The sequence below is a fragment of the Cornus florida genome, unplaced genomic scaffold, assembly GCF_030987335.1.
Source record: "Cornus florida cultivar Cherokee Brave unplaced genomic scaffold, ASM3098733v1 CherokeeBrave_3.0.0_Hap2_Chr11, whole genome shotgun sequence".
Lineage (NCBI taxonomy): Eukaryota > Viridiplantae > Streptophyta > Magnoliopsida > Cornales > Cornaceae > Cornus > Cornus florida.
Window position 1 is genome coordinate 84,239,403 of NW_026775581.1, and position 13,505 is coordinate 84,252,907.

The window sequence follows — 13,505 nt, forward strand, 5'->3', positions numbered from 1 at the left end:
GATTCATAACTTTTTGTTCAGCCAGCTTAAGTTATTCCAATTTTCACGTGAGACAAATTCTCCCTTGATACATTCTCTTCTCTCCGAACTTGCAACGTCCTCGTTGCGGCTCGAACCACCCTGCCTAGACGTGACATAGGATCAATGACTGGATTAGCTTTGATACCAACGGTAATAGATGGATGCTTCGTAATCCGACTCAAAAATTTAAGTTATTAGGTGGGACTAACACCCAACTCATATATACATATTCATTTTTTCATCCAGATCAGATGTGAAACTTCAAAATTTAATCAAGTTTGTTCAATTGTAGACCAAGGAATTCAGTGGTGAGAAGAGAAGCTTCAAAATCAAGTTATATCAATCTGACTACTTCCCATATATTGTAACACCAAGAAAAGCATATATTGCAGCCCTTAAATCAGTATGTTTGATTAATTACTTGGTACAAGTATAATGTTGTATAAAGAAAAGAAGAGTTGTTTCAATTACAATTAAATAGAATTGTTGTAGTAGATGAACATTTATCCTAGTCTAGAATAAATCAATACAAAACAAAATACAGAAAGGGAAACATATAATACAAGATCAAATGTTGCACCAATAAATTACCCCTTCAAACTTCATCTCCATACCAACTGTTTTTCATCTTGGGGCTAGTAGGACCTTCCTCTCCAAACACTTCATCTGGCAGAAGATTCACCAAGCTCTCAAATGCAGATTTCGGCTCACCATTCAACGAATTCTCCACCTTTTCGACCTCAACCCCGAGTTCATACGTAATTTTCGGTTCCCATTTCCTAGCATAGTTCAGCCATGGTGGCTCCTCAACAACCTTCCCTCCAAGATTCTCGGCCGCAACCACTGAATACCCAGTCCCAGTGTCCATCTGTTGGGAAACGTGCAAGTTTTTAAAACTTTTCGAGAGATTTTAATACATAGATCTTAATTCATCACATAGAGACAAGTTTTATGCAAAAATAAAATATGATATATCATTCAATTAACATATTGAATACTTACATCAAAGGTCTGAGTAAACCTTTAATTCTTTCCTCTAAAGTGAATGTTCTCACTTATTGTAGATCCCTTAGCAAGACGCCTTCTCCTTGGATCTCCATCTTCTTGATAATTGTTTTGCCTTTAGGAATCACTCATATGCCTCCATGAATGATCTTAGAAAATTAGGCTTGTGAGAGCTTCCATTAGATGAGAACACTAATCCTAATTTTCTAGAGAGAGAAAATTTATTCATTTTTCCTTCTCATAAAAATCACCCCTAAAATATACATAGACCATGTATATTTATAGGCAACATAAAAATAAAGAAAAGGAAATAACAAATCCTTCTCAATCTGTAATTCATATGTCTCAAATCTAATATGATTCCAATATCAAGTTAGGCTATGAGTGAGAATCCATTGGGCCTATTATTTTATTGGCTACAATGAATTAATAATTGGCCAGGTCCATGGACCCAATTCAATTAATTAATAAATTAATTTCTACTCCACTAAAAGAAATTAATTGAACTCCAATTAAATAATAAATAACCTCTAAATCAATATTGCACTTTGACCCCTCTATGCATAATTAGTTATCGGATAAATAAAGCCACCAATCCGACTACTTAATTAATATATTTATTTTGGTATCATTGATTATTTCTGACTCGATCACAATAAAACATTTGTTTGAAAAAAATAATAATTTAATATATATATATATAATAAATCATTTTGTCTAAAACCACACGAAGGCCTTCGAATTTACTTTATGATCAATCATAATCAATACAAAATAAATACAAATAGTAATGATGCAAATATTGAAAATATAACCCTCTAACTATTAATCACATAACTACCCAAAGTGTCGGTCTAAGGATCCCGAAGAATCCGCCGAACAAATCAAAGTAATTATTAATTAATAAAAGAATTTATAATTTTCTCATACTTAAGAGTCAAATGCCATGACGATGATAGGGAGCAATTGCATACGACGGCTCTCGCAATATATCTCAACCTAACGCGGATCCAGTTCAAGTCTTAATTAATTATGAGTCCATTCATAATTACCGACTATGAACAATTTATAATTACTATTTATATATCATGCATTGATTGCCATCACTTACATATATATATAAATATTTCTTGTAATCACAGGGACACTATCAATTTCATAGTGAATCGAAACATAATACATTGAATTCACCAATTATATAAATCATAAATATTTCAGATATGTCAGGAACATATGTCACTATAATCCAGATAGGAATTTGCTATGCCAGGGCATATAAATCCCAACACCATCACCATCTTGCTTTTGACGGTGTATTCCTAATCCCAACTCCAAGACCTCCTTGTAACAAAAGTCCTGGCTTTGGAAAATTAGCATGTCCATGAAGTGACGAGTATGCCACGGCCTTATTAGTACCACTGTGGAACTCAAGCAATGGAGCTTCAACCCATGTCCCTCCACTATGCTGCGAAAAGTAAACATTGTTCAACACACCATTAAAATTGCTGATTCTTAGGGTGAGGTGCTCCCAATCCCCGATATGTTCCCCTATCCGGCCTAATGGAACGTTGATCAGCTCAATTTTAGCTGTCAAAGGTCCATTAAAAGGGTAGAAAATCCACATAGCTATATCGGTGAATGTTGCACCGAGCATAGGCTTGATGTGTAGATAAGCCTTGGAGCTTCCTATCTCGCCTTTCATAACTGCATCTTTTGCATTCTCATCAATTGGAAGGTCCAGCCAGTATAAACCATCATTCGAGCCACCTTGAGGAAGGTTTGAGCCATTTGGTTCCACAGAAACCGATTTAGACTCTTCCCCATGTTTATACAGCAATGCCCCATTGCTGAAAAACCAGTTCACAGAAGAAGGGAGGTAAGTTTCTTTAGGATGAAAATAAATCCATGGAGAGTAAGCTTTAACTAACGCCTTGATTTGGCTTAAATTAAGCATAGAAGAAGACAAGTTTAACTTGTTATTCTTCAAACACACTAGAGAAAGAATGGCAGAAGAAGTCCCACTATCTTGGAATATAAATGTACCAACACAACCACTTAGTGCTTGTGTCCCCCTATTGCTAGGTCTCAAACCATGCACATTAATCCCATCTGAGCTGCTCTCTGCATCTTCTCCCCAAATCCATTCATCGGCCTCACATTGCTCGGTTAGGTCAGAACGAACACACCGGATTTTGTCAAGCGAATGCTTCTCGGGTGAGGCGGTGACAACATGACCTACAGCTTTGTAGCCATCTGGTGGTGTTGGTAACCAAACATAACCATCCCCATCTTTCTTAATCTCCAATGACTCACTATTCCAAACCAGAGTGTAGTCAATTGGCTGCTTCAAAGCTTGGCCTTGTGAATCACTACTTGTGTCATCATCTTTTCCAACAAGAACCCACCCGAAAAGAGGATTGTTGTTAGGTTGGCTGTAGCAACCAAGCATGAAGAATCCATCTGGTATCGACGAAGGCTCGAAAAATGTTGCACCAAGGTCCCCTGGTCCACCTTCATAGGTAGCCCAAACTTTACTGAAAGATGAAACTTGAGTTACTAAAAGTCCTCCTAGATCAATTGTTCCACTCCCAAAACCTTCACATGTAAATTTCAAACTCAAAATGAGCTAAAAAAATTCACACACACACACACACATATATATAAGAAATTAATTGAGCTAATGATAATAAAGATAAAAATAAACCTGGAGGCCAAGTGGGAATTGGAGATGGAAGCATAAAAGTTGTGTCAATGGGCAAAACTTTGCTTTGAGGAAGGCAGTTCCCCATTGTTGATTTTTCAAATGAAAATTGAAGGGAAGTGAAGGAGGTTTGAATATATGGATAAACAAAGAGAATATGTATATATAGAGATGGCAATAGGCATATTCTAGTGTATATGATATGCAAGTTATTGAAATAAAAGTAATATGAATATGTGTGGTCTGAGCTCTTCAGGGATGGCCCATCAATGGACATTTCGTGCAAGTAATCCTACTGGTTTTTTCAAGGTTTCTTAATTTGTGTAACCACTTTTTTTTTTTTTTTTAATAGACACCAAACACGGCCTAAATATTTAAAAGGTTAGGTAAAATACAACACCATCCACTGAGGTTTGTAAAAAGGACACACAAATGAAATTTAGCCCATTTTGGGACAAAGACAGCCCCTCAAGTTTGATACAGTTGTCAAAGACACCCCAATGGTAATGAATTGACATTTCTGCCCTTTGCCCTTTATATTGACCATGAAATGACATTTCTGCCCTCAGAGACCAATTCCAATTTTTTTCCTTCTCTCCTCTGTTCTTTCTTCCTCCGCTCCAACACACACACACACACATATACACAGACACATACATATATATATGTATATAAAAATACATATATATATATATATATGTATATATATACAGGTGGCGATGGTGAATGGATGCGGACCTTCATCTTTCGATTCCATTGTTGAGCTTGCCCAACGCCAAAGTACACAAGTCACGAGTTGGGCTTAACGGAGCCAGTGGCAATAATTGTTTGACGAGGGCGACGGTGAGTGCTCTTGCTCGGTTGATTCTCTCTGTCAGGTCTTGATTTATCCCACGGTGACGCACAAAATTGGAGCCATCAGTCCGACGAAGCTTCAAACTACAAAACCCGATTCTGTCCAGCGAGCCCCAAATCCGGTGAAACCCAGTTCAAATCGACGGACCCCAAGCACGAGCAGTTCCCACGACCCAAAAGGAAAGAATGAGGTTTCAACAGATTAAGAGGGATCGCAGAGAACTGGGTAGTTGCGCCGCCTTATGTAATCGGAGGGTATGCTGAGAAAGGTACGCAGATCTGACTCTGCTTTCTGGATGATTGAGAGGAACTCTTTCCCTCTGTAGCTCATTTCCATCACGCTCATTCTGGTTTCACGCCAATTTTAAAGATTGGATTTGTAACACCCCGATAATTTTAAAAGATTTATTAATTAGGATTAATTATTTTATTTTATTTTTCAATGATTTATTTTATTTTATTGAGTGCTAGATTAATTATCTTATTTTAATTAAGTTATATTTCGTGATTATGTATGATGATTGATTGTTTGTGTGGTTGATTATTGATTGAATTATTGGTATGTTGATTTTATTGGTATCATATGACTTAGTTGTAAATTCTTGTTTGTTTATGTGCTTCATGTAATTAGTTATTTTAATTTCTGTATTTAATTAATTATCTTATTTATTTAAATTAATTGGATTGGGCTTAAGGAAAGTTGGACCAAAAGATGTGGTCTTGGGCTTGTATGAAACCTTATTAGGTTAATTAATGAAGGTCCGTGATTATTTAATTATTTAAATGATCACTTTTGTATCAATTATATATATATATATATATATATATATATATATATATAATTATATATAAATATAATTAATTAATAATTGTTATGGAAAGATATATATATAGATATATATTTATTGATATTTATAAGTATATATGATTTAATTAACTAATGAGTTAATTATGGAAGGAATATATATTTATATATATATATATATATGTTTATAGATATAAATTATTTAAAGATTATTATTTTAATTCATAATACTAGTTGGAATAGGATTTGGAATTTAAGGTGTATAAAAATACACATAAGGCTTTAGGGTTAAAGGTTTTACACGTTAGAAAAATAAAACAGACAGAGAGAGAGGAAGAAGAAGGGCTGACAAGGAGGAGGTCGGATCTGAAAAGGAGGACGTCGGAATTGGAAGAGATAATTAAAGCTTAAAGCGTCGGTTTCGTTTCGAAACCTTCAGGCGAGTTTTCTCTAACTTTCCTCTTAGAACTCATAAGGATTTCACCTTGAGTATCAAGGCTTTAATTAAATTTATTTGTTTAAAAATTATGGTTAGATCGGAATAATTAAAAAGTATAAACTATTATATTTGATTTTTAGATTATTGGATTTTAATTGATATATATAGGTGTTATGTATATTTTAAAATCAATCTATAGGTGGATTTGTGACCCAAGAGAGTTAATTATGGTTTCTTTATTTTCTAGAATTGTTCTGTAATTTTCTGGAATTTTTCTGATATTTTTAGGAATTTATTAGGATTTAATTTCCTATTATTTGTTAGGAATATATATATATACTAGGTAACTGGCGCATGCGGAGCGGCGGCACAATAAAGAATTGATCTAGTGCGGCGCGGTGTAGGATAATAGGGTGTATACGCCAATTAGGGCCATTTGATTAATTAAACTTATGTGAATTGATATGGTGCATCGCGGCGCATAAAACTTTGGTGCGCATGTGTATCTGGACCATAGAAGTGGTCTGGTCAATTATGGGATTATTTGGTGTATTGCAGACCATGAGAAGATGGTGCACTCGCTGATCTGGACCTTAGATCTATTATAGTTAATAGAAAATAATCTAGTGTGAGCGTGTTCATTTGCGCACTTATTTATGACCATTGGATGCGGCATAAAGGAAGTGATGGATTCAGTGTGGTGAGCTCACGGTAGCTGAAAGAGCTTAGCCAATACCAGCACACAAGGAGGCTTGAATACAGCGCGTGCAAGTGCATAGTAAGCACGTGGGCGTGCGTGGGAAACTATGTTGGCCTAATTCGACACTAGAAATTAAAACGGTCATAACTTAGTCATTTTAAATCGAAATTGGGTCATTCTTGAGCTCAAATTCAAGGATTTTTCGTCTTCTTTCCAATGGTACCAATTTCATTATCAGATTCCCATCCTACTAGGAGATATTTATGTTTTAGTGAGAAAGTGTCGGAAAACTATTTAAACCAATATGGAGTATTTAAAGGAAACTATTTCTGACATATTTAGTTCCACTAATTTGTGTAAATATAATAAATTAATAATTTGTTATGGAAGGAAGTGTATATATATATATATATATAAAATTATTTATATATGTGTATATATAGTTTAATTTGTCTATGAGTTGTATGGATGGATGAATATATATATATATGTATGTATGTATGTATATTGATTTTAAATAATCAAGGATTATTAAAGAAGGTGTTAAACACATATATACATTAAATAACATATGTGTAGGTATATATATATATAAATCATTTAAGATGATTAATATTATCATTCTTATTTGGCATATCTTAATAGGCTGGTTGTTAAATTAATGATATGCGTATAATATGCATGTGATGGCTATGTATGATTTAGCGTATTGTTAATTTTAAAGTTAATTCATGGTTAAAGTGTGGGCATGGATGAATTGTCAAATGATTAAATATATTACCTAAATATTTGTATGAATAGAATACATATATGGAAAGCATGGATGAATTGCTAATTAAATGTATGAATAAATATACCTGTGGAGGCATGGTTGAATTGCCAATGTATAAATATACATACACGGAGGCATGGTTGAATTGCCAATGTATAAATAAATATACTTATGGAGGCATGGTTGAATTGCCAATATATAAATAAAAATATTTACAATGGCATGGTTGATTTGCCAAAGCATAATTACGTTGTTATGTGTTAGATGATTAAAATATCATCTATGGTTGTTGTATGTATGGATTGGATTAGGGTTAGATATTCTTAAATGAGAATAGTTTAGTACTTACTGGTTAGTGTATTATTTTACATTAATAAAATAATATTGGGGAAGACGTGGATGATTTGTCAAAACTTGGATTTTGGATATGTGATTTAAACAATTAAAATCATTATCGGGTTGGGATTAAATAGAGTATTTCTTTTATTATAATTTGTTGTTTAAATGATTAAACAACTGATTAGGATGGGATTAAGGTCAAAGGAGTTTTTATAAAATGAAATGGTAGATTGGTCTAGGTATGAATATTATTTTAATAATTATTTAATAGGTATGGAAATTTAATAAACCTATTAATGGATGTGATTAGTATAGTATATATAATTATATATAGACATGTATATCGTGCTTTATTAAAGTTAAAACTTTATTAGGTTTGGTTTTGATCAGAGATGATCTGCTTATTGGTTTTCAGAGGCCTGGTAGAGTGAACTTGCTCGTAGGGTTTAACCCACGATTTATTTTTCAGGTTATTAGAGGTTCCAGTCTCGAGGTTGAGGATCCGCAGCTGGGAGACTGTCATTCGTCTATTCATCTTGTGTACTTTTAAATAGTATTGGATTATTGGATAATGTTTTAAGGGGTCCTTGAGTTATGGGATTTCCGAATTGTAATTGTTGGAGAATCATTAAGTAATATTTATTTATTAGTTTTCTTCAGCGGTTTATTTATTCTTTATTATTCATCTTTGTATTCTGTGCTTGTTAAATACTTAAATTGTTTTGATATCCCTTGATTTTGTGCGCGGACTTGATCAATCCGTGTTCCAAAATTAGGGGGTATCACAGTTGGTATCAGAGCACTCCAGGTTCAAGTGTCCCTAGGGTGTCTTTCGTTGTGTGACTTCCGCGTTGTGTACTCTTTTACTTAGAGCTTAAGTTTAGGATTCATTGTATTCTATATTCGGTCCGTTAGTGTGTCCTAATGGTAAATCATTGAGTCTTATCAGGAAAATGGTAAGACACCGATTTAGAAGGTATTGGTAAATCGTTGAGTCTTCCCCTAATTTTGAAGTAGGGGTTTTATGGATTTATGCACCAATAAAATAATATGGAGGTATTTTAGGGACGGATTAACGGAATAGTTAAGTCCTACCTATTTATTTATGAATTGTATGGTTTAATGCACCGGTATGGGACAGTGGCATTTCAGGGACAGATTAACCAAAGAAGTTAAGTCCTACCTATATATTTATAAGGGAACGGATTAACCATAGCGTTAAGTCCTACTTATTCATGTCAGGTCAACGGAATAGTTGGATGGTATGCCATTGAAATAATATGGTTGGATAGTTTACTTTTATGTGGATATAATGGATTATATATATATATATATATATATATATATATATATATATACATACACACACACACATATATGGGCCATGATATAAGCTTGAGTCTCAGGATCAGTGGTTAGGATGGAGGCGTATATTGCCGATTGAGATGGGTAGCTGGGTTTAAGGATGTGTGGGCTCTGGTAGAAGGAGGACTCGTAACCACCTTTGTGTGCGTTTTACATGAGATACCCACTATCCGGTTGAAACTGCTTTAGTCCAGTGAGAGTCTCTAGTGTGTACTTATATTTATCAATTATATAAATATGGAATTAGCTAATTACGTGATGTGTCTGCTAATAATGAATATATGTGGATGGGTTAATTTCCACACGGATAAAAGGAATAATGAAATTTGAAATTAAATAATCAAAGTTTTTATTTCATAGATTTGTGAATTCCGAGGACGGAATTCCGTTTGTTAGGGGGGAAGAATGTAACACCCCGATAATTTTAAAAGATTTATTAATTAGGATTAATTATTTTATTTTATTTTTCAATGATTTATTTTATTTTATTGAGTGCTAGATTAATTATCTTATTTTAATTAAGTTATATTTCGTGATTATGTATGATGATTGATTGTTTGTGTGGTTGATTATTGATTGAATTATTGGTATGTTGATTTTATTGGTATCATATGACTTAGTTGTAAATTCTTGTTTGTTTATGTGCTTCATGTAATTAGTTATTTTAATTTCTGTATTTAATTAATTATCTTATTTATTTAAATTAATTGGATTGGGCTTAAGGAAAGTTGGACCAAAAGATGTGGTCTTGGGCTTGTATGAAACCTTATTAGGTTAATTAATGAAGGTCCGTGATTATTTAATTATTTAAATGATCACTTTTGTATCAATTATATATATATATATATATATATATATATAATTATATATAAATATAATTAATTAATAATTGTTATGGAAAGATATATATATAGATATATATTTATTGATATTTATAAGTATATATGATTTAATTAACTAATGAGTTAATTATGGAAGGAATATATATTTATATATATATATATATATATATATATAAATTATTTAAAGATTATTATTTTAATTCATAATACTATTTGGAATAGGATTTGGAATTTAAGGTGTATAAAAATACACATAAGGTTTTAGGGTTAAAGGTTTTACACGTTAGAAAAATAAAACAGACAGAGAGAGAGGAAGAAGAAGGGCTGACAAGGAGGAGGTCGGATCTGAAAAGGAGGACGTCGGAATTGGAAGAGATAATTAAAGCTTAAAGCGTCGGTTTCGTTTCGAAACCTTCAGGCGAGTTTTCTCTAACTTTCCTCTTAGAACTCATAAGGATTTCACCTTGAGTATCAAGGCTTTAATTAAATTTATTTGTTTAAAAATTATGGTTAGATCGGAATAATTAAAAAGTATAACCTATTATATTTGATTTTTAGATTATTGGATTTTAATTGATATATATAGGTGTTATGTATATTTTAAAATCAATCTATAGGTGGATTTGTGACCCAAGAGAGTTAATTATGGTTTCTTTATTTTCTAGAATTGTTCTGTAATTTTCTGGAATTTTTCTGATATTTTTAGGAATTTATTAGGATTTAATTTCCTATTATTTGTTAGGAAAATATATATATATATATATATATATATATATATATATATATATATATATATACTAGGTAACTAGCGCATGCGGAGCGGCGGCACAATAAAGAATTGATCCAGTGCGGCGTGGTGTAGGATAATAGGGTGTATACGCCAATTAGGGCCATTTGATTAATTAAACTTATGTGAATTGATATGGTGCATCGCGGCGCATAAAACTTTGGTGCGCATGTGTATCTGGACCATAGAAGTGGTCTGGTCAACTATGGGATTATTTGGTGTATTGCAGACCATGAGAAGATGGTGCACTCGCTGATCTGGACCTTAGATCTATTATAGTTAATAGAAAATAATCTAGTGTGAGCGTGTTCATTTGCGCACTTATTTATGACCATTGGATGCGGCATAAAGGAAGTGATGGATTCAGTGTGGTGAGCTCACGGTAGCTGAAAGAGCTTAGCCAATACCAGCACACAAGGAGGCTTGAATCCAGCGCGTGCAAGTGCATAGTAAGCACGTGGGCGTGCGTGGGAAACTATGTTGGCCTAATTCGACACTAAAAATTAAAACGGTCATAACTTAGTCATTTTAAATCGAAATTGGGTCATTCTTGAGCTCAAATTCAAGGATTTTTCATCTTCTTTCCAATGGTACCAATTTCATTATCAGATTCCCATCCTACTAGGAGATATTTATGTTTTAGTGAGAAAGTGTCGGAAAACTATTTAAACCAATATGGAGTATTTAAAGGAAACTATTTCTGACATATTTAGTTGCACTAATTTGTGTAAATATAATAAATTAATAATTTGTTATGGAAGGAAGTGTATATATATATATATATATATATATATATATATATAATTATTTATATATGTGTATATATAGTTTAATTTGTCTATGAGTTGTATGGGAGGATGAATATATATATATATATGTATGTATGTATGTATATTGATTTTAAATAATCAAGGATTATTAAAGAAGGTGTTAAACACATATATACATTAAATAACATATGTGTAGGTATATATATATATAAATCATTTAAGATGATTAATATTATCATTCTTATTTGACATATCTTAACAGGCTGGTTGTTAAATTAATGATATGCGTATAATATGCATGTGATGGCTATGTATGATTTAGAGTATTGTTAATTTTAAAGTTAATTCATGGGTAAAGTGTGGGCATGGATGAATTGTCAAATGATTAAATATATTACCTAAATATTTGTATGAATAGAATACATATATGGAAAGCATGGATGAATTGCTAATTAAATGTATGAATAAATATACCTGTGGAGGCATGGTTGAATTGCCAATGTATAAATATACATACACGGAGGCATGGTTGAATTGCCAATGTATAAATAAATATACTTATGGAGGCATGGTTGAATTGCCAATATATAAATAAAAATATTTACAATGGCATGGTTGATTTGCCAAAGCATAATTACGTTGTTATGTGTTAGATGATTAAAATATCATCTATGGTTGTTGTATGTATGGATTGGATTAGGGTTAGATATTCTTAAATGAGAATAGTTTAGTACTTACTGGTTAGTGTATTATTTTACATTAATAAAATAATATTGGGGAAGACGTGGATGATTTGTCAAAACTTGGATTTTGGATATGTGATTTAAACAATTAAAATCATTATCGGGTTGGGATTAAATAGAGTATTTCTTTTATTATAATTTGTTGTTTAAATGATTAAACAACTGACTAGGATGGGATTAAGGTCAAAGGAGTTTTTATAAAATGAAATGGTAGATTGGTCTAGGTATGAATATTATTTTAATAATTATTTAATAGGTATGGAAATTTAATAAACCTATTAATGGATGTGATTAGTATAGTATATATAATTATATATAGACCTATTAATGGATGTGCTTTATTAAAGTTAAAACTTTATTAGGTTTAGTTTTGATCAGAGATGATCTGCTTATTGGTTTTCAGAGGCCTGGTAGAGTGAACTTGCTCGTAGGGTTTAACCCACGATTTATTTTTCAGGTTATTAGAGGTTCCAGTCTCGAGGTTGAGGATCCGCAGCTGGGAGACTGTCATTCGTCTATTCATCTTGTGTACTTTTAAATAGTATTGGATTATTGGATAATGTTTTAAGGGGTCCTTGAGTTATGGGATTTCCGAATTGTAATTGTTGGAGAATCATTAAGTAATATTTATTTATTAGTTTTCTTCAGCGGTTTATTTATTCTTTATTATTCATCTTTGTATTCTGTGCTTGTTAAATACTTAAATTGTTTTGATATCCCTTGATTTTGTGCGCGGACTTGATCAATCCGTGTTCCAAAATTAGGGAGTATCACAGGATTCGGCCATCTTGGGCAAGTTTTCAGGTAGAGTGGCCGGATCGGCGGCGAAATTGAAGACCCGATCTTGGGATTGGGAGGTGGAGGTTGGGCGATCTTGGACTTGGGTTGTTGAACAGGTGATCGATATAGGTTTGTTGAGGCATGAAGATTGGTTGAGGGGGAAGCCATTGAAGTGGGTGGTGGTGATGATGTTGGGGCTTTTGAGAAGATGACGGTTAGGGTTTTTCAGGAGGAGAGAACGAGGCGAAGTTGTTGACATTGCCATGGTATTTTTGAAGTCACTGACATTGCCATGATAGACCAAAAGCTTGATCCTTCCCTTCCGTTGGAGAGCTTGAAGGCCAAGGCGGTGGTTTAGGGGTGGGGGTGGTGGTTGTGGAAGCGATTATGTGTTGGTGGTTGTAGAGTTTTGGTGTGGTGGCCGCAGAATCCAATTGTAGGATTGATTGGGTGTTGAGGGTAATTTGGTCATTTAATTATTTAAATATTTTATAATTAAAATTAATAAAATAGTGAAGGGTAATGTTGACTTTTCACATGTTTTAAGGCTCTGTTTGGCTTGCAAATATTATCAGGGGGTG

At 33.0% G+C, this 13,505-nt stretch overlaps 1 protein-coding gene across 1 annotated transcript; it reads right to left on the reverse strand.

Moving 5' to 3' along the window:
• Positions 1–603: 603 nt before the first annotated feature.
• LOC132281435 (hypothetical protein At1g04090-like) lies at positions 604–3,815 on the reverse strand. Its single transcript, XM_059783135.1, has 3 exons — positions 3,731–3,815; positions 2,337–3,627; positions 604–917 (listed from the first exon to the last, which is right to left on the reverse strand). Exons 1-3 carry the CDS (start codon positions 3,813–3,815, stop codon positions 617–619), a joined length of 1,677 nt encoding a protein of 558 aa, XP_059639118.1. The 3' UTR covers positions 604–616.
• Between the last annotated feature and the right edge of the window lie 9,690 nt (positions 3,816–13,505).